Source organism: Parambassis ranga, chromosome 7, assembly GCF_900634625.1.
Source record: "Parambassis ranga chromosome 7, fParRan2.1, whole genome shotgun sequence".
Lineage (NCBI taxonomy): Eukaryota > Metazoa > Chordata > Actinopteri > Ambassidae > Parambassis > Parambassis ranga.
Genome location: NC_041028.1, coordinates 4,929,782 through 4,951,875, shown reverse-complemented (window position 1 = coordinate 4,951,875; position 22,094 = coordinate 4,929,782). Strand labels below are relative to the sequence as shown.

Genomic DNA, 22,094 nt, shown 5'->3' with positions numbered 1-22,094 from the left:
TGGCCAAGTCAATGATCTTACCTCCTTTAACCAGGCAGCGGGACTTTTTTCCCATGATCCTAAACATCCTCTTTATTGTTGTGTTAAAACAGCCCAAAGCAGATGGAGCTGTTGGTTGATGCTGCCCACTCTGACCTCTGGTAAAAGAAATGGGTCCTGCAGGGATCAATAAAGCATCACATTATCATTGCCAGTGAGGCTGAACGCAAGCTTTTTATTGTGGTGCTATAACAGTATAACAAATTATTTTCTCAGTAGTTCCATTGTGTTACAGTGTGTGTGTGTCTGAATCCGATTTTAGATTATTTTACAAGCTCTGTACATCCTGAGGTGAAATATTTTTAATCCTCTTAGTCAAATGTTATGACACACTGAGATTGTTGGGTTTAGCTGTCCGGATTCTATTGTAGAAATTGTTGTCAATGTGTTTGGAATACAAAATCCCTGTCACACTATTGTTACTAAGTCCAAACATTGCTAATCTGCTCCTTGTTAAGGAAGGATCAAGATGAGGCCAAGTTAATGAGGCAAAGAGGAAATTGTAATTAGGAGCACAAAGTTGTGGAAAAGGACCAACCCGACTGGTAACTGACATAATTAGGACTAATGCAGAAACTTGGATGTGAATCTCACTGGTTCACTGAGCTGAGATATATGAATATTAAAGAAAGTAAAGAGCACTAAATTAGACAGGTTGTTGGTTTTTGACTTTTGTTTGGCCATTTTTTATGGTATAAAACTACTATTTTTCACTAGAAAGTAAAGCCTTTTATCTTTGTCTGTGCTTTGCATCTGCCCTCTTTTCTTTTGTGGATTTAGCAGCCACAGTAATTTATTGAAAATGGGGCATTTCTGGCATTTAAAATAATAATTCAGCCTCATGTAACTTAGGAGAGGGATTGCTTAAATAAGGGATAAGGGATGATGAGGGACGAGGCAGGAAAGGGAACACCGATGTGACATCCCACATCCGTTTTGTTATCCGGTATGCTCATCATAACTTTATTCTGTTAACATAATGGGTATAATTTTGAATTGTGACATTAAAAAAAACTATGTTAAATGGAAGAGGAACTATGTGTAGGAGTTTATAACAATGCAAATATCCAAAACTGTTGAACACAAAGCAGACACTATCCTGCCAGCTCCCTGGTTCAAAATCTGTGTAATGCCTGATTGAGCTAATGTGTGAATAGAGCAGGTAAACGGTCCAGAGCAAAGGAGTGGGAATGTTGATGGTGTTAATGCTGTTCTAGAAACCTTTAGCTCTTTTCTTTTTGCCTATATATTGTTTTCCAGTCTTGTTGTTTTCGCAGATATAGACAAGTGATATGAAAAAAAAATCACAGTCATCACAGATAAGATGTCCTCCTTTACTGAAGCATGACTCTCCTCAGACTCTCTTGTTCTCTGCGGCATGTGTGAAACGGCAACTCTGTACGACATCTAGAGAATCGGGAACAGACGCTTATGTGTATGGAAACTGTTCAGGTTAATTCTCTAGAGAGGTATCTAGAGAGGTACCCTCAATACCCTGTAACAAGGGTATTGAGGGTACCCATTAGTGGGTATTCATCAGTCCCTCATTCTGCTAAATTGGCAGTTTTAACAGTTTTATCAACAAAGGTACAATTACTGAAGTGTCACAGTTGCTTGTAGTACTGTTTGACTTTTGACATTTGCTGTTGTATTATCGTCTTGTAATTATCAGACACAGTGACCATTTGTCAGTATTTAGCATTTAGTTGCTCAACTTGACTAAATAGTGATCTCAAATTGAAGAACCAGCACTTCTGTTTTCAAAGGTCAATATTCAAACTGATTGCTAGTTAACACAAGAATAGTGCGTAGAGTGTTTTTGGCACACAGGGTGGTTTTTGTCTTATTTTTCTATCCACATATGGATATGATGCAAACTCTTGGCTTTGTTGAATTATGCATGTTTTCTCTGCTCACTGCATGAGTTTGATAGATCTGTAATTAAGCTTTATTAGTGATGCCGATTACATGACACAAGCTTACAGTTTTCAGTTAAAGCTGTTGCTGCAAAAACCCCCAGTTTTTCTAGTGTGTTGAAACTAAACACTTCCAGGTAATTTAAAGTATGTATAGTAGATTAGTTATTGTATGCATTAAAACAAATGTCCACACTGCTGGCACTGTGAAGAATATTAAGTGATAGGGTGCATATACTGTACATTCTGTAGGTTCAGCTGCAAACTGTCAGGCAGACATGTTGTGTGAGCTCCTCTCTGGAAACTTTATCTCTTTCAACTTTACAATTTCCCCTAAAACCTCAGCTAATGTAGCTGGGCCAGTAACAATCCCTTCAAAATAAGGACACTTTCTTCTAAATGGACAGCAAACATGTGACCTTGGGCCAGGGACTTGGTTTCAACACATACCTTTGCAATTACATGGTACATTAGACTGTACAGTTCCCAGGACGTGTATCTTAATCTGTTACCTGGTGTCTCCACTACCCAGAGAACCTCTGAGGTGTCTCATTTTGAAAGGGTCTCTCTATCTATGGCTGTTCGCAGAGCTCTGGAACTAATGGAGTTGAGCACACAGATGTAGCGGGTGACAGCACAGCTTTAAAGATTACTTCCTGCTAATGTCACAATCTATTTTTCTGTCCCTGCTGCCTGGTATAGTTTTCTGTGTGTGTGTTTAACCTCGCTGGGTGGCGAAGCACACCGCTGTAGCCACAGCTGACTCTCTCTTTTAGAGTGCATGTCAGAGTACTGCACTTGATAAGCTTGATAAGATTACATGCACACGATGTCCACACTACACCAAATGATCTGTTTACTGCACCGCTTGGATTGTTAATGTAATGATTCTTGAAAACTCAGCTGTCAAACCTCAATATAACTATGAATAAATAGAGTTTCATCTTTCGAAACTCAAGTCGTATGCTTTGTCTGGGTGTGTGCATGCACATGGGATGGACGTGCTTCTAGTGTCTCAGTTTGCATTGGTATCTGTGAGTTTATCTTGCCATGCAGTGAACAACACCTCTAAGCCTACATGTGGCATCTGAATTATGCAGAAGCCCCAGTGTCTGCTAAGAGGGGACACAGAAACAAGGGAGCAAATGGAGGAGTGTGTAGTGTGTGTGTGTGTGTGGTTGAGACTTAGATTTCCCAAGTCTCAAGATCTAAGGCGTTATTTTAGAAAAGTGGAAAGATTCCTGGATGATAAGATGAGGGGAGGCAGGCTAAAAAGACGAATATTGCCTAAAGGGAGAAAAGGTGCAGTGCTCTATGGTTTAGAAAAAAATCTGTCTGTCGGATTCTTCAGGGCTGCTCTTTTTAGACCTGTGATTTAGACCTGTGAACTTCGGACCATGTGCTCTTCCTGTGCAACTAAGAGCACTTGGGGATAACCCAGCCCATTTTGGGCAGCCCCTGCCTTCCATTGCTCAGCTCGCCTCAGTAGAAAGAGTTCTCTGCAGAACTGAATTATTCATGGGACTTCAGAAGAGTGCAGTGAAAATCCCCACCCCCCACACACTCGCACAGAAAACCTGATATGCCACATTCTCACACAGACGCACGCCATGCTTTATCATCATATCATGCGACTTAACACATTGCATCATGGCTAAGTTGTTGATTTTTAGGGGAGAGTTCACTCTGCTTGAAAAATTAAGTAGATTAGATCCCGCTAGGTTGTGTTTGTTGCATTCTTCTTTTGGTGTCGTCCATCTCTGTGAGGGGTGGGGTCCCGCTAGTCACTGCTCAGTATTGAGCGTGGGTGTTACGTAAGTTGTAAGCTGAAAGGTGCAGTCAGAGTGGAGAATTGGAGAGAGAGAGAGAGAGAGAACGGTTACTGAAGATGCTTCTACATCATCATAACTGGGGGATGCTGGGTGATGAAGAAGGGAGTGGTTGGTATTAGGGGTGCAGAGAAAGAGATGGATTGCAGATGTGGGGGGAGGGGAGTAAAAAGGTAGTGGTGGATGAGATGGAGAGAGAGAGCGTGAGCAAGCAAGTAAAGGAGACTGAAAAGATGGAAGAAATCAATGACATGTAACCTTTAGCTGCAGCGTGGAGTGGGTGTGACCATGTTAATGTCTGAATCTATTCTCTCTGGAGCTCCTGTGGTTTGACACCCCTCAATGTCTCTTTTCACATCCTCAGTGTTTATGGATGGAATTAAAAAGTCACACCTGACTGTGTTACACATAAAATACATACAAATTTTAAAAATGCTGCACATGCAAAATAGCCAGGCAGACTCTTGATTTTTTTTCCCCACACATTGCTGACAGTCCTCAGCTTTGATATACATATGGTCTAATTAGAGATGTGTGTATGTGTTCAAAGACTGACACTAACCTCCCTCTCACACACTCTCTCCCTTTTCCACTTGCTGAAGCATACTGAATGCATGAATTTAAAATGTGTCCATCTGGTAGTTCATGTGCAGCAAAAATGTATTATCCGTACCTATTGTCGGGTCTTCATATTCATTATTTCTTCTCCATCTGTCCTTTCCTCCAGGATCGTAAGCTGTCAAAAGTAGAACGTCAGCGTTTTAAAGAGGAGGCAGAGATGTTAAAGGGTCTTCAACATCCCAACATTGTTCGTTTCTACGACTTCTGGGAGTCGCCTCTCAAAGGAAAGAAGTGTATTGTTTTAGTAACAGAACTCATGACGTCAGGAACGCTAAAAACGTGAGTACTGATGAGGGATGCTTTCTACACTTCTAGCAGGAATGCTACTTTATTTGTGTGTTTTTTTAACTCAATTGATTATGTTTTCTTTTACGCAGCTATCTAAAACGCTTCAAAGTAATGAAGCCCAAGGTGCTTAGGAGCTGGTGTAGACAGATCCTGAAGGGCCTCCACTTTCTTCACACCAGGACGCCCCCCATCATCCACAGAGACCTCAAATGCGATAATATCTTTATTACTGGACCGACAGGCTCAGTGAAGATAGGGGATTTGGGACTGGCAACACTCAAGGCAGCTTCCTTTGCTAAGAGCGTCATAGGTAGGAGACTTCAACATGCAGCTTGACAGATTTATGGTTCTTACAGCCAAGAAGTAATGACGTGTTCACTGGGCACACTCTCCCCATCTCTCTTTCTCTCTCTCTGTAGGTACTCCGGAGTTCATGGCTCCAGAGATGTACGAGGAGCACTATGATGAGGCTGTGGATGTCTACGCCTTCGGCATGTGTATGCTCGAAATGGCCACCTCAGAATATCCGTACTCAGAGTGTCAGAATGCTGCACAGATTTATCGCAAAGTTACAAGTGTGAGTACAAAGACTGTTCAGTTAAAATGAATATTTTGGTGTGGTATCACACAATAAACGAGGCAGAGACAGGTGTGTACCATATTAGTAGGAGCATTATTTGGATATGTATACGGCACATTTAAGGTTTTACTGCAGTTTGTCAAACTCACAAAAAACTCACATGTTTTGTTGTCAGCAAAAAACTGTATTGTGCCAAAGTCTTCTGAAAGAGATCCTGCTTGCTGCATTCCTTTTGTACTAAACCAAGGTCATGCTTCATGGACTTGTATAATGCAGCGTATTGAGTTTGGGTTTTTAGCCTCATAATAGTCCCAGCAGTACAATATCAGCTCTGTTTTCAGGAAGGTAGATCCTCAGTCTTAAATTTCTTGGGTGAAGACCCTAATGAGCCATAAGGAGTCACAGAGGGAGTCCAAATGCCTTGTTTTTTTTTTAAAGATAAACCCTTAAGGCTGTATTCCATTCTACTGTAGTGTGTGTCCATCTGTTAGTTAAGCATGCTGCAAACTGTTTCCAGAGTAGGAGGGTGTCTACAGTCGTGATAGACTTCCTGATTTGATGAGGTGTATTGATTTTCCACTCTTGAGGCTTGGCAGGGTTTGGAATCTAAAAGATGACTCTTTCAACTGATCACATTAATGGTTGGACAGCATCATTGCCGCTGTCTCTGGATACAGTTTTCTGCATAGTTACTGTATTCATATTGGACTGCCCTGCAGGGACCACTGCAGGATATTAATAGGAGATTGATCAAAGAAACACCCTGATAGCATTATACTGTGCATACTCCTTGACTAGATTCAGTTGAAAATTGGTAAGAATGCTAGTCTGAGGATGCATATACATCTGCTACCTCTGTTTCCTAGATAGAGAATATTTCTTTTTGCTAAAGTTGGTTAATTATCTTTAAGATTTCATTGACACTACATATATCGCTGCCACACCAAGAGAATACCAAGTCATTAAATGATAAAATTAACAAATATTCCAGCTATTTAAAAAGTAATGATTAACAAAATCTAATCATAGTCTATCAATAAAACATCTGTATCATGTTCCTACAAATTATCTTGTCAAGGTTTCGTCTGAGAGTTGAGATGACTGTTGTGCTTTGAGCTATAATTTCAAAAATTTCTGAACCTTGAGATAAGGAGACATTGGCTAAGCTGCAGGAAATTGGTTTGAGAGGTTTTTATAAATGTTCTTTCTGGTTTTTGGACCCAGTGTGTAATTGTTTGATACATTTTGGGTGGAGTATCACAAAAAAGAAAACATCACCAAACAGTCTTTCCTTTGTTTTTCTTTGTTATTATTCCTCATCAACACGGCATCCTCTAATGTCCACAATGTATTGTTTATATTTCCCTTTCCTCAGGGAGTGAAGCCAGCCAGTTACAACAAGGTCATGGACCCTGAAATCAAGGAGATCATTGGGGAGTGCATCTGCCAAAAGAAAGAGGAACGGTGAGTGACTGTCCCTCCATCGTGGCTCGATGTCCAGCCAGCAGGGCCCACAAGGTGCCCTCTCATCTTTCATGCCTCGTCTTGCCTCCCCCGCTTTATTGCTGTGGCGCTGACAGTTGGGCTCTCAGCAGCACTGCAGCACTCCCTCTGTATCTGCAGGGTGTCTTTCAATTCTGTTACATAATGAGTTTGTGTACAGAAGGGGAAAATAACCCTTAATTAGCTTCCAGTAGCTCTTTTTTATTGTAGCATCATCAGTGACTGACACTCCAGTCAGCACAGGTGCATGAACATGTATGATAAAACTAGGCATATGTGTATCCACTGTCCATAAACACAACAGAACTATTGTACCACAGCTACAGCTCTTTGCAAACCCATAGACATTTCAGATGAGTACATGCGTACTGTTATTTCTCCCAGGTATACCATCAAGGACCTTTTGAACCACGCTTTTTTTGCCGAGGACACGGGTGTGAGGGTGGAGCTTGCTGAGGAGGACGATGGGAAGAAGGCCTCAATAGCCCTCAAACTGTGGGTGGAGGACCACAAGAAGTTAAAAGGGAAGTACAAGGAGAGTGGAGCCATTGAGTTCACATTTGACCTGGAGAAGGATGTCCCTGAAGTTGTTGCGCAAGAAATGGTAAGTGAATTCTTATATTGGAGATAAATCTGATTCTAAAATCCTGTGACTTTTTTTGTTTGCATGCTTTGCGTTTGCATTTTGAGTGTCTTGTGGGCTTAATGTGTGCTCTAGCATGTTGGTGGTGCTCATATCCCATGATCAGGGAATGTACTCAACTGCAGATTGTCGCCGATAATTTACTGTGCTGTTCCAGGAATGCAGTGATTGCTGTGTTATTTTTCCTTTCGTGTACATGGTTTTCTCCAGTGCATCTGATCAGATAAAGTACTCCAGCAATAACAAAAAACTGTCCCTGGAAACAACATTTCTCTGTGTAAGAGCCATAATGACGACCTTAAGATTTAACTAATCTACCAATTACCCTTACTACAGATATTTTATTATTTTAACACTATTTGAAGTGTAAAATCTAGGACTTAGGTGACACAATTCCATCCTCAGTGACGGAGGAATTATTTCATGTTTTTCCTTTTGTGGAACTGAAAATTGACCCGAACAAACTTGCTTTGCAGAACGTTTCTTTTAAGTGGCTTGACATGCTATTGCATCATGACAGAGAAGAATTTGCAGTGTATATTTAAGTAATATCATATTTAAAATTTAAAGACTGCTGTTTCAGCAGAGACAGCAGCATAATCTCCATTTTATTATGTGTGTTCTCATGTTCTTCCAATCATTAAAAAGGTCTATTGTGTTAAGTATTCATCACTGTGAGAAAGTTGATCCATTGATGGTGACATAACTAGCTTTCGTGGCCATGTTTTTCTGACAGTTCTTTGAATCATTTTTTTTTTCATCTTCATTGTTGTCCTCTCTCTAACACACATCACTTCCTCTTTAATTTGTCTGCTCTCTTTCTCTTCGCCTTCATAACACTTTGGAGCTATGGGGAAAAAAAAATCATTCTCTTTAACAATTGCCTTAGGGTGACAGCAGACATGTGACGAGAGCAAAATGACACTGTGATTGTGAATGTGTGACCAGTATCCTCAGATGTAATCTCTCTAAAGATGGGCCACATCAGAGATCTGCTATTTATTTATTTAAATTGTTTTAGAATTGATATAGAATAAAAATGATTTGCAAAAAAACATTGATAGGCATTTAATTTTGTGTGTATAACCAGGTGTTCATTGTGCCTTTGTTATGTCCAGATGTAACAATCCAGACACTTCTCTTGTTAACAATGGACCAAGCTGCTGACAAAGGGAATGGTTCCCCACTGCTGTGATCCCCTTAAAATAGATTTTCTATTCCTTCCTCTTCTTGCTCTTTCTCTCTGCCTCACACGCTCCCCTTTTTTAATGCACCCTCTCTTCTCTCACATGCTCAGTGCTAAAAATATCCTGGAAGTCATGCTCTTCCCTTTTCTTTGTCAGGTGGAGTCTGGCTTCTTCCACGATAGTGATGCAAAGACTGTGGGAAAGTCGATCAGGGACCGTGTGGCACTGATCAAGTGGAGGAGAGAGAGAACGGTGTCAGTTGCAGTTCCCCTGGACCAGGTTGAAGGAGGACACAGTAGCCAAATGACACCATCCCAGAGCATCTCTGCTGGAGCTCCACATGTGGGACAGCCACTTTTGCTGGAACCAGAAGAACCAGAAGCTGATCAGCACAACAGGCTCCGCCATCTACCAGCCAGTGCCACCTCAGTGACATGTAAGCGATTCTGCTGTGGTCCACTCAGAAACATGAGCTTCATCTTAACTTTTTTTTTTTTTTTTTTTAAATGAGTTCATGATTGTTGTGTCTCTGCAGCAGACAGCACACTTGACAGTGGCATGGGTTCCACTGTGTACTCAGACTCCCACAGCAGCCAACAGAGTGTCCTCTACCAGTCCCTGCTAGAGCCTATTACTATGGCGACACAGCAGGTCTGTATCAGGAGCTAACACACCTTTGTGAATTATGTATATTGAGATTTGCTTCAATACAGACGTTGTTTAAAATCTGCCTTTGCTCACATGACTTTGAAATTGGAGCTGCATTCACACAGTTAAAAAGTCATCATGCATATGCATTTTTCTTGCAGATCGGTGTCATATATTTACATGCTATCCACACATGTTTTTGTCCTCATCTCATTTTTAGCTCTTTTTTTATATTAAGTAACATATGTTTTGCTTTTGGGTCATTCCTCAATCAGTGCCAGAGCAGTGGCTGTATTCTGACAGATCGACCTCGCTCCTGTGAAAGAGGTGAAGTATGGGGGGCAACACTGAGCCCAGAGCTCAGGACTCGACTGGGAGCTGCAGGCCGGAGGGGAAGTGCCCCTGTTATTGACTCTCAAAGGGCAAATCACATTACTCAACTTCATGCCCTCATTCAGTCCCAGAGATCAGTCAGCCCAATCCTGATGGTACCAGAAAACCAGTCGGAACACAACCCCACAGAGCTTCATCCAGAGGCTGAGGATGGATGTCCTGGTCAGAGCACTGTGCCATTACTGCAAGTCTCTCCTGTTTGTTCACCCACTGAGTACCGCCGCCTTAGTGATACCAGCATTAGTCCACTATCAGAGGCTTCCAATGAGAATTTAACCCTACCTGTGTTAAGTGGACGCAGACACTCTGATCTTAGTAGTCTAACCTCTCATCATCACCATCATTCAGCGATGCATAGGGGCCCTGCGTGTCAGGCCTGCCTTGCTTTACTGATATTGAGGTCACAAGATGGGAACCACTGCTGCCCCTCGGTTGCCATGCCAACATACCACTGTCCGTGTGACTTCAGACATCACCCATTACCTGGTGGAACAATGAACACGTCTGCTTATGGACACTCAAAGGTTTCAAGTGATTATTCCAATTTCTCAATGCTGCAGCAGTCACTGTTTAATATAATCAGCCGTAAGGCAGCCCATCCTACCCAGGCCTCCCTGCTGCACACCACGGCTGCCCTCAGGCCTGCCCTCAGTGATGGAGACTGCAGCCTTAGGAGTCATCCCCAGTTTGGCTGTTTTGCCAGGGACCAAGAGCTTCCCCAGGAAAGTGAAAGCAGGTTCTGTGCCAGAGAACAGCAAGTTACCAGGGCTGTGGGAGTGGTAGGTCACAATAGCAAACAAGTTGCTTTAGTTCCTCCTAATGGGGCCAACACCTGCTTGATAGATCTTTTTTCTCAGCTGGTACATTGCATGGAGCTGGTCTGATCTCCTGTCTGTCCACTGTCTACGTCTTGCTGCCTTCAGGCCTCCAGAGCTGACCATCTTCCTAAAAAATCATAAGCTTGCTACTCTCAGAGGACAAGGATGCAACCTCTAACAGACTACATTTCCCTGCTGATTAACCTAAACAAATCCCTCCAACAACTGACCTAGATTTTAACATTTCCCTCTCTGCTTTACTGGCACAATGCAGCTGTCTTCGTAGTTTGCTACGGATAGATGGCCGCTAATTGAAGGATAAGGGGCGGTTGTCTGATTTCCATCCTTATGGTCTCTCCTATGTCTCCCTTTTGTCCTAATTTTTAGCTTACGCTTGTCAACACATGCTCATTGTTGAAACAGATGTTTCACTAATTTATTTTTATCCCACATCCTCTCATTATACTGTTAGCATATCCAGTATGACTTCCTCTAACTCACTTTCTGTGGAGAGTAACTTTATTTTTTCTCTGTTGTGTCGTAGGCCGGATCCACAGGTCACCAAAATCAACCGTCTGTCCAGGGCCTGCCTTCTTCCAGCACAGGAGTGCATACACCGCCACAGTACCTCCAGCCTGGACACAACTACCCTGCTGCTCCTTATGCTGGGCAGTCCAGTTCTGCTGCACCAGATCCAGCCAGTCTATGTTCAGTCAACATTCATACAGCCTGTGTTGGTAGCTTCACACCTCCAAATGTCCAACAGTCCCAAATGGCGGCAACATCAGCTGTCCCACAACATGTTGCACAGAGCTACCAGGTACCAGGACACCAAACACAGCAGGCAGCAGTAAGCTCTTTGACCTTCCCTCTGCAAGTCCACCAAACCTCTCAGAACTCTGTGGTTCCCACTCACCAACAGGGTCAGCCTGTTTCAGGATATCCTGCCTCAGTTCAGCAGACTGCAGCGACCACCCTGCCAGCACAGCAGCTAGCACAAAACTGCCCTCTTGCATCAGTAGCCCCAGCTATGGCAGCCACAGCTCAGTGTCAACCTGCACAAGCTCCCAGTGCACTGCAGCAGGTCCAAGCTGCAGTCAATCTGCCAAGTCAGCAGCCTGGTCAGAGCTCTTCCACACCAGCACTTTACATTCAGCAGATATCCATTCAGCAAGAGCACCAACAGCAGATACCACAAAATACTCAGCCCAGGTTGCAGCACTCGCAGAATGCTGGGCAGACTTTTATTCCATCTCAGCCTCAGCCTAGCCAAGAAACTGTGCACACCATGCACCAACAAATGGCACAACAGGGGACACCTCAATCTCAAAGTCTTCAATGTCCTGCACAACAACAAGTGCACACCCCAACTCTACAACAACAGCACAATCAAAATGCCATGCAAACAGCAGCTCCACCACAGAGCCAGGATGTATCCCAGTCTCAGCCCAATCCCCCTGCAGCCCCAGTTGTGCAGGTTGCATCTAAACATCAGAGTTACTCTGCTGCGGGTCTACCCGATGCTGCCTCTCAGAGCTGTGCACATTCTGCCCTTCAACAGAGTGCTGCAGGTCAGAGCCAGTACCTGCCTGCACAAACATACAGAGGAGCTAACCAGGTAGTGAATCTTCAGAACCTTCCTACCTCTTCCCAGCAAAGCCAGGCTGCACATATCACCCCACAGGTACGTGTGTATTGTTGGTAATAAATAAAGGCATTCTGTTTAGGTAAATTATGAATTGTGTTTTTTACTCCTCTGACCTAACCCTATTTTCATTTTACCCTATTTTATGAGCTTAAATCACTGCATTCCTGAATCAAGTATTCACATGTTGTCAGTGTGACTTTGTAGGATGTGGGAGGGATAGAAAATAATTATTAATAATCATTAAAAATAAGTAGTAGTTTTTTAAGACGGTGTATGTTTGAGAGTCATAGTAAGGTAGGTATTATGATGTGTTGGTGAAGACATATTGGAAACAGCTGTGCCAGCCAGCATGGAGATAATGGAAACGGTAATGAAAACAATAACAGTGGTTTTAGCTGCTGTATCTGTCCATCCCTTCCAGGCTTGCTCTGTTTTGAGCTACAGAGTGCTACAGTGTATGTGTGTGCAGAAGATTCTGACTAAATCCAGGCATAGGGACAGGATGGAAAATGTGAGCTATTCTGATCTGGGTCAATAGCAGGAAATGCAGATGTCCACACTTAGGGATGAGAATGCAATCCCTTCTATTATTAAGGTTCCTCCTCCTCCCTTATTTTGTCTGTGTTTTTTCTATAGAATATCCCTTCTGGTCAGACCATTTCACAGCTTGGACAAGATGTACAGAATTTTAGCCAGTCAGTTTCCAGTGTACCAGCTCAGGCTGTTCACCAACAACTCCAGCCTTTACAGATATCATCGTCACACCCAGCACAGGTATCATCAGTCTGTTTTACTAATATCATACCTAGATAATTCCCCTTTTTTGGACGTCTTGCCAGTTTCTTTCTTAGTTGATATGTTCACTGATAATAGTATGTTTCTTTTCATTCACCATCCTCTTGTGTTCAACTTTTTCCTTTTGACTATATGATTTTTCTGTTTCTTCCTTTTTTCTTTTTCCTTTAGTTTCCTTCACAGTATCCCACAGTCCAGGTGATGACAGCTGTGACTGACTGTGAATCTTCCTACCCTCACTCTTGCACTGCTCCTCACCCTTCAATCTCTTCTTCTCTTAATCACATCTTCCTTTCTCCTGGGAATGCGGTTCCTGTTACCCCCTCTCCGTCTCCCCTTTCCCCTCTACACATTGAAAATACATTAGTTTCACCCACCCCAATGTCCTTGATACCTTCCCCCACACCTGTGCTGAGCAAGGTAGAACCCACTTCCCAACAACACCAACCTGCTGCTATTCTGCAACAGAGCTCTATATCTGAGGCTTCTCATGCACAACCTGCATTTATATCAGGATTACCCGCCCATCCCTTACACTCACACACTACCCTGTGCCAGAACGCACACCCTCCCACAAATGACAGCACTCAGCCTCTAATACAGGTAATTATGATGGCTGAAACGGAGCACTGATGTTTACAAAGGAGGTGTGAGCTTTTGTGTGTGTGTATGTTAAAGATATTTCAGATTGTTTTTGCATTACATAAGTTTTGCTTTTAGTGCAGCTGTATTGAAGATAAAGAATTTTTATATGTTCACATATAAAATGCAGATAGAGCAAGAATTCCCATCAATGGAATGCATAACAAACAGATTAAATATCCTAAAATGATACACAGATTTCAAGAATTTCGAAATAATAATTAGATGTTGTCTTGTTTGTCCTCATAGCAGGTTCCTCAGCAGGCCCAGGTCAGCCACCCTGAGCTTGCCCGCTGTGCTCAGCCAGTCCTGCCTGCTCAGCTCACACAACCTGCAGTCTTTTCCTCACCTGTGCAGAATGGGACAGACCTTAGTGCAACCACTATAACAGCTCAGCTGCCCTCACAGGCCCAGGTACAGAGTCAGGTTCAAAGCCAAATTCCTGTGGTGCAATCCTCTGACTGTCCAAGAGCATCACCTGGGTCTGCCAGTTCTAGTTTGAATCAGCAGAAACTGCCTGGTACTGTCACCGGAGCAACAGAGCTGAACATGGAGGTATCAACACACAAATGGACTCTTCTTAGTTCTTACTGTATGTCTTCCTCAATCCAGCTTGTTTTCTTTCAAGCCACTGTCACTAACTGAAATACCTCATGCATAACACCCTCTGTTGTTCCTTTATTTTCTCTGATTTTGTCTGGGTTTCTTGTTGTCCATAGGATCAATGTGTAGAGAAACACACTGCAGGACAAAGCTATGACAGGTGGGTGTTCTTTTTAACAGCTGTTTTATTGGTGACATGTGCTGAAGACAGAAATGTTATGAAACCATGTTTGGCATGGTCTTCCACTGTCTAGTGACACTGTTACACATCCATGTGAAAGTGTACTCTAATGATCCATTTATAACATCTGATATTCTTTCATATCATTGTGACCAGTCACAGCAAAAACTCATTTTGATTTCTGAAAGTTAAATTGTTCTGTCGTAATGGATCGCAGATAATCCCTGCAGATCTATATTGTCTTTACGCTTATGTGGAGTTTATTGTCACCCATGGCTGATACGTCAGGCTGAACCCTGTTGGCATTCCAGAGCAATGATAAACTTTACAAAACCTTTTCTCTAAGCTTTAGTCAAGGAGAGAAGGTAAAGACTAGCTTCTCACCATTCCCAAAACAAGATCATGATAATGCTTGTATTTCCCTACTTATCAAGACATGTCAACATCCTGCTACGCTTTTGAGTTTCTGCTTACCAAAACCAAAATATAGGGATATTTGTGCTGACTTGTGTGGCTGCCTTTCTCCCCCCCAAACCAGCGTCAATTCTGATGCTACCTCAGGAAAGGAGATGAGTGATGGTTATGAAGGGACTCATGGAGGTAAAGGTGATGGGAAAGTACGCAAACATCACCGCAGGTCTACACGCACACGCTCCCGACAAGAGAAGATTAGCAGACCGAAGCTCAGCATGCTAAATGTGAGTAGTCAAAATATGTCCCCATAAGGAGCTCATTTTGTAAAGGCAAAATGAAATGTTGGGAAAGTTAATGTTGGACAATTTGGTCTAATGTTGGGCTTTGCTTCGATTGCAGGTGTGTAACACTGGAGATAAAATGGTAGAGTGCCAGCTAGAAACTCATAACCACAAAATGGTCACTTTTAAATTTGACCTGGATGGAGATGCGCCAGAAGAGATTGCTACATACATGGTGTGTAGAATGCAAAGTGCAGTTAAAAGTCTTTTTTGTAAAGTGTTCTGGTTCTGTGTGGTGTAAGCTGAGTGTCGCCTGAGATGCTTTCTTATGGGCCAGAACTCCCTGTTTGCTGTTCTCAGCTGCAATGCAGCAAAAATCTGTCTCTTCCTCCTTCTCTCCCCTTCCAATCCCAACTAATTCATATCGGGTATATTTATAGATAGATGAATATTTAATGGCATAACTGCTCCACTAACTTATCATGTATAAAATAGCTGGTCCAAGACAAATACTTGTGGAGCTTACTAAAGCAATGTATTAAATGGGATATTGAATTGTTAGGTATATAAAAACTTAAATAATATAAATGCATGGTAGCAAACCACATCTAGATAATCCTCTTTTAAACAGCCAGGATTGCTGGTATTTTTTTAAGTGTTGCTTTTTAGGATAAAACCTTTTATGTTGTTTTGTCTGGTTCTTTCCTTTCTAGGTGGAGAATGATTTCATTCTGCCTCTGGAAAAAGAGGTCTTTATTGAACAGCTGAAGGACATTGTGGACAAGGCTGAGGACATGTTGAGTGAGGACACCGAAGGTGAGAGGAACTCCGATCAGGGACGCAGCCCCAAACAAAGCGAAGGAAACGGCACTCTGGGAGCAGAGGTGAGAAAAGAACTGTTGACAGTTAATAGTTGCAGTGGTGCAATCTGTCTTCGAGTGCCTGTGCCTTGGATACATCTTCTGGACAGCAATCTTGAGATGACTTCGCTTGCATCCCTGCCAACAAGTGCTGCCAAAAATACCAGGCTTGCTGATTTGACATTTTGATCTAACTAGATTTATTTCAGACGTATAGCTTTTTGGCCAGTTGGGAAAGCACTTTAAACATCTATTGAATTGATGCATCAACCCTGTGTTGTAACTTTTTCTTTTCTTCAAAGGCTTCAGCACCCAGCACTCCACAGCTGGTGTACCAGCAGAATGGTAAGTTACTTAGTGTATGGTATATTCAAGTATTGCTTTAAAGTAGACAGTCAGGACATATAACTTCTCTAACTGAATTCATTTTTAAGTAGATATGGATGTATGAGTTTTATTGTCCCTGTGTCCTTTACAGTCCTCCACACTGGCAAACGCTGGTTTATCATCTGCCCCGTGGATGAGACACCCATACTAGATAAAGAGAGTACTACATCGCACACCTCTACAGCCCAGGGTATGCCATTATTCATTCTTCTCATGTCTTCAGAGATAAACTAAAAAGGGTTGGTTTTACTGTATTAGGTGGTTATGGTTCTTTGTGTCTCCCTTGCTGTTATTGTTACTGAAGACGCTGCACATGCAGAGCGCATCTGTGTGGTTCAGCCGTTGGGGTCGGTTATGTAAGAGTTTCTTCTGCAGTGGTTTCAGGCAGAAATGAAGGGCAGGATTTATACTCCGGCTGACAGACCCTGATGGAAGAAGACGGGCAATGATGTAACATTCTGGCACCTATAGGCCTTTGCTCTTTAACTACCAATCTGTCCCACTAATTCACTCTGATCTTTTTATTTCTCCAGAATCTGAAAAGTCCGGCTCATCATCAGTCAGGCCAAACGGCAACAAAGCTGCAGTGGCTCCCCCAGTCACATCTTTATCTTTCCAAAGCCAGTCCTCCTCCTCTTCTCTACCTGCTGCAGCTCAGACCTCAGTGCAGCCTTCAGACCAAATGACAGCCCGGGTCCAGCAGACCCAGCCCTGTGTAACACAACAAGCCCTTGTTCCTGGTGGTATCGGCCATCACAACTCCCTTCCTGCAGAAGAATCTTGCATCTCTGCTGTCTCTATGGTAACCGATATGCCATGCTGCGCTATTGTGCCACCAGTCTCTCTGGATGTGAATGCTGCTGATAAAGGAGCAGCTGGGGGTTTGCCCTCGTCACAAACTAATCAACCAAATCAGAAAACTAGCCCTACCGGAGAACTACCTTCTCAGTTGGCCTCCCATCAGTCTGTGGTCCTGCAGCAGCCCTATGCCACACCCATGCAGCCTGGAACAGTGACCTCCCAGCCTCAGAGTCCAGCGCATCAAACTTCTCAGAGCTCCCAGTCATCAAGCCACCAACAGGGTGGTGGGCCAGGCGAATCAGACGGCGAAGGGCCACGCAGGGTGGAGTTTGTTGATCGTACCATCAAGACTTTGGATGAAAAGTTAAGAAATCTATTATACCAGGAACACGCTCCCTCCCAGCCCTCCAGCACTACGTCTGACCCCCATGCCTCCAGCACAGAAGGAGTCAGCTCCCCTCCAGTCTCAGACGGACAGAGTTCTGAGGGAGCACTGTCGAAGAAGAAGGGAGAACTGCTGGTAAAATGCACTGTGTGTGAGAGAGAGTGTGTGTGTGCGTTTGTATTCAGACATTAGTTAAAAGCTATGTTAAAGACAGGATTATGGCATCATTTCCCTGGACTGTGTTATTGATTAAAGTATTGGCTGTAAAGACAAATGTCAATACTGTGTTTGGAAAGAGGGTAGACTAACAAAATTACTGCTGTCACCACGATAATTCAACCTGACCTCTCCCTCTCATTTTGTGTGCATGTCTGCTACCAAAATGTATCAGGGTCTGACTCATTCAGAAAAACTGATGTCAGGAGAGAGGATACTGGCTATTATGCTGCTGTAGCGTCAGTAATGTTCACTGTTCAAATTATTGTAAACTCCCACTCACACATCCTTTTTTCTTTTTGTAAGCCTCAGATTCCTGAGCGCACAGATAGTGTGGGTGCACTGAGTGACACTGCAGTGGCTGGTAGGTAACATGATTTATGTGTAGTGTCCATATTATGTTATTACTGCATCATTTGAAAATAACTTTTTGAAATCTTCACTGGTCCTTTAGCTGCAAACAGGGCTTTGAGTAGAAGAGATGGGACTGCCAGCTCCAAAGGCCGTTTTCAAGTAAGAACCCACTTCATGAGAAAATCTGTTCAATATAAATGTCATTTTGCCAAATTAAATTGATAATGACTTATGACATATTTTGTTAGTTGATAACATTTTGGGTTCCTAATTTTATTATGAACATGTGTTTCTCGTTCTTCCAGATCATCCCAACTCCACCGGATGTCATTAATCATTTAGAGAAAAGCAAGAAGAGCTGCAGCACCTGCAGTTCCCCAGCACCCTCTAGTGGTTCTGGAGGATCTCACAGCCATGCTAAGAGCACAGACAAGGAGAAGGGCGGTGTGGCTGTGTGCAGGTCCTCTTTGACAGCTGGTGTAGATGCTGAGAATGCAGGAACATCCAAATCCCACAGTAGTAACCGTTACTCTGCCCCACCAAACTTCTACCAGGCCACCCCCGCTTCAAGCCCTGACACAACCCCACGCCATATCCCTCGGGCCCAGACAATCGACACTTCAACCCATCACCGCTATCACCACTCCTCTCACCTCTACTCTGACTCAGCAGATGAGGACAGCAGCAGCATAGCCCTTCCTCCACCTCATCCTCCTCCCCCAGCTCATACCATGTCTGAGCACAGTGGAAGTGACCTCATGAAGAGGGCTGTTGCCTTCCTGCGGCGCTCTGGTCGGAGCAAAAGTGAGCAGAGCTCTGATTCACCCAGCCGACAGCCTGCGGCGATGAATGGTCACACTCCTCCGCCCCCTGCAGGCCATGCCCACTCATCCTACATCAGCAGTGACAATGATTCCGAGTTTGAGGATGCAGACATGAGGAAAGAACTGCAGAAACTTAGAGAAAAGTAAAGTATCTTTCTCATGCTCATATCATCATTCTCATAGATATTACTGTTTTTCAGTTAAAGTTAAAGAAATGTGCTCCAGGCTGCTTTGTTTCTCACCAGTTGTCCACTGTAACCTCAGGATTCTAAGTCAAAGTGTAGGTTGGCTGTAGCATCAGGAAAAAGAACAGAAAGGCAAATATATCCTCTGGCAACAGGGGTTAATTTTGCTCAATATTTTTCAAGCACACAAACTCATAAAATGAGATTAAGATGCGTTTTTATATGTTTTTTTTTCCTTTGTGGTGGAGCAGAAGAAATACATTAGCTTAAAGTATTTTGACACATTTTCACTGACAGTTTGCCCATCTAATTTCAGTCTATTCTCTCCCTGTATATTCTCACTAGACACATGAAGGAGATCTCAGAGCTGCAGGCGTTCCAGAGGAGTGAGATTGAGCATCTGTACAAGGAGCTGGGAAAAACTCTGCCCCCCAATGTCAGTTTGCTTCATGCTGCCCCCCCGTCCGGCCGCAGGCGCAGGGCCAGCAAACACAAGCTGAAAGCTGGAAAGCTTCTCAATCCGATGGTGCAGCAGCTCAAAAACAATCTTAACACCACCAGTTCTGAGAGGAAAGGTGCGTGTGGGCTGGGATGGGGGGGGTGATAAGTGCTTTATGTGATGCTTTATGCGTATAAGCAAGCATTTTCAGTCAGAAGCACACATTTTGACTGTGGAAACACAAGAATGGCATCAGGTTCAGAAAACCGTAGGAGGGTGTGATTCAGAGTGATTCACTCTGAATCACACTTTACTTATTTATTAATTTTTCTACCAAGGTGAGAGCACTGCCAGTTCATCCGGCTCCCCAGCAAAGAGTTCGATTTTGTCAGATGGCTCTGCCCACTCCAGTGGCAGCTCTAGCTCCGGCACTCATCCGAACACTGGCCCAGAGCAGGTCCACACCCAGCAACCCTGTTCCCTGAAGGGCTCATTCTCCACAGACAACATCTACGCTGGGCTTCATAGTGACGGCATGGCCAACCAAGCTGGCCCTGGCCAAGGTACATATTATATTATGCATGTTGCTGTGTGTGTGTGTGTGTGGATGGGACGTGCAATCTACAATACCGCCAGTAGGGTTAAGGTAAATATTGTCTACTAACAACAAACATGAAGAAGCACCTTCATGTTGTTTACAACTGTAAAATACATACTGCATGTGCTAGGAACATTTAAAGCACCACATACATTATCACTGAGCACATGTTAAACACATTTGTACTCATCCATTTATTAAGATTTCCCAGATTGTGTCTTGACATTCACCATCTGTATCCATGTTATTACAAATGGAATTCAAGCTGTCAAGTTCATTAACAAAAATCTGATTTAATTTATTAGAATTAAATAGAAATACCTTATTCATCCCAAGCTGGGAGATTTCACCTTCTGCAGCAGCAATATACAAAAAAATAAACAGTTTAGACATTATTTACAGAAAAAAAGAAGTATAAAGTGTGCAATTTGAGAAGTTACAACAATCGGTCAGTGTTATCTATGGCACAGAGATGAGGTGTGAAACAGGCTTATTGCTTGAGGCAGGAAAGATTTCCCGTAACAGCCCTTATGACAGCAAAGCTGTCTGAGCCTTTTGGAAAAGGCGCTCCGTTGTCTGTCCAGTACAGATCACAAAGTGATCGGTTGATAAGCATGTTTAAAAACAGGTTCAAGTTATACATTAATCTGCTATATTGTGCAGTATGGAAAGTAATGGTTTGATGATAAATGAACAGAACTGGCAATTACATCATTAGATGGCTACTTGAAATCACTTTTTTAAAAACATCTTTACTAGTTTGGATGCAATGCACAGTGTTCAGACCCGTGTCTACAGCAACTGTCTCACAGCTGTATACTGATGGTATACTTACCTACTGTATACATAAAAAAACTCACAATCGTCATTGATTATTAGTAGCTACTATACAACAAATTATAACCACGCCACTTATTGGTGACAAGAAGTTTTTTTGAGTTGGCAAAAAGACTCATTGCACAATTGTATTAACTCTTTATAATACCTTTGCCTGAGTCTAGCACTCTTAATAAGGTACAGTTATCAGTAATTACTGGGTGGGTTTCCACCATCGGACTGATACGATTGATAAAACCGCTCCAGTCAGATCCTGCATATCGTGCACTCATGTCCTTTTCTGGTGCTTTTGATGGTGGGGTTTTCTCATCCCAGTCTCTGTGCACTTTTACAAAGTGTCTCTCTTGTTTTCTTCTCTTCTTCTTCCCTCTTATATTCATTTTTACAGGCTGGACGGTTTACCACCAAACTTCAGAGAGAGTCACCTATAAATCTAGTAGCAAACCACGCACTAGATTCCTCAGTGGACCTGTGTCTCTGTCCATCTGTTTGTATTTGTTCTTTTCTATTTCCCCCTCACTCATGCTCTCTTTATTTACCCTGCCACTCTCTTCTATCAGCCCTCCTCTTGTTTTTCCTTATTGTTTTAAAAATGTAATGTAGTGGATATTTTATCTCACCCTCCTCACAGGCCTCCTCACGTGGTCCTTCATCACATTCATATTCTATTCCTACCACTTACACTTCCCCCTCGACAACCTCAGAGCTTGTGTTCTTTATGGTTTTTATTTTTTTCTGACCGCCAGAGGATGTACATCACATACACAGAAAATGCTAAAATTACATCTACAAAATCAATTGAATCTGGCTAATGTACAGCAGGCACACACTACCAGGATAAAAGGCTTGTGCAGCAGGGAAATGTTTCTTGTCCTCAGTGAAGCAGGTCACCCTGTGAATGCATTTTGAAATTTCATATTGATAGCGATATCGTATAATTTATACTCGAGTCAGCACTTTTAAAACTCTTGTCTCTTAATAAGTGTTGGATTATGATGTTCCTCCTTGTGTAGAAATAGAAACGTTTTTCATGCATACAGGAAGAGTCCTTTCTCTGTCTCTTAATAAAAACTCCAAGAGTACTTTTAGTTCTTTGTCAAAATTAAGAGGGTATGTCCCTGTCAGATTTGTTGAGCTTTGTTAACATGCTTTGTTGGATGTTAATCTTCCACAGCCATC

The 22,094-nt window shown here is 42.8% G+C and overlaps 1 protein-coding gene across 1 annotated transcript in view; it reads left to right on the top strand.

Moving 5' to 3' along the window:
* LOC114438010 (serine/threonine-protein kinase WNK2) overlaps nt 1-22,094 on the top strand; it is a 34,950-nt gene that overhangs the window by 7,620 nt on the left and 5,236 nt on the right. Inside the window, exons 3-26 of the mRNA XM_028409014.1 lie at nt 4,512-4,684; nt 4,783-5,003; nt 5,113-5,270; nt 6,649-6,737; nt 7,161-7,380; nt 8,763-9,042; nt 9,142-9,257; nt 9,530-10,426; nt 11,010-12,149; nt 12,750-12,887; nt 13,800-14,105; nt 14,270-14,313; nt 14,873-15,032; nt 15,148-15,264; nt 15,743-15,913; nt 16,192-16,234; nt 16,368-16,466; nt 16,810-17,597; nt 17,985-18,042; nt 18,133-18,191; nt 18,338-18,999; nt 19,387-19,616; nt 19,819-20,043; nt 21,304-21,402. Coding sequence (XP_028264815.1) covers nt 4,512-4,684; nt 4,783-5,003; nt 5,113-5,270; nt 6,649-6,737; nt 7,161-7,380; nt 8,763-9,042; nt 9,142-9,257; nt 9,530-10,426; nt 11,010-12,149; nt 12,750-12,887; nt 13,800-14,105; nt 14,270-14,313; nt 14,873-15,032; nt 15,148-15,264; nt 15,743-15,913; nt 16,192-16,234; nt 16,368-16,466; nt 16,810-17,597; nt 17,985-18,042; nt 18,133-18,191; nt 18,338-18,999; nt 19,387-19,616; nt 19,819-20,043; nt 21,304-21,402 — 6,493 coding nt within the window. The remainder of the gene's footprint in view (nt 1-4,511; nt 4,685-4,782; nt 5,004-5,112; nt 5,271-6,648; nt 6,738-7,160; nt 7,381-8,762; nt 9,043-9,141; nt 9,258-9,529; nt 10,427-11,009; nt 12,150-12,749; nt 12,888-13,799; nt 14,106-14,269; nt 14,314-14,872; nt 15,033-15,147; nt 15,265-15,742; nt 15,914-16,191; nt 16,235-16,367; nt 16,467-16,809; nt 17,598-17,984; nt 18,043-18,132; nt 18,192-18,337; nt 19,000-19,386; nt 19,617-19,818; nt 20,044-21,303; nt 21,403-22,094) is intronic.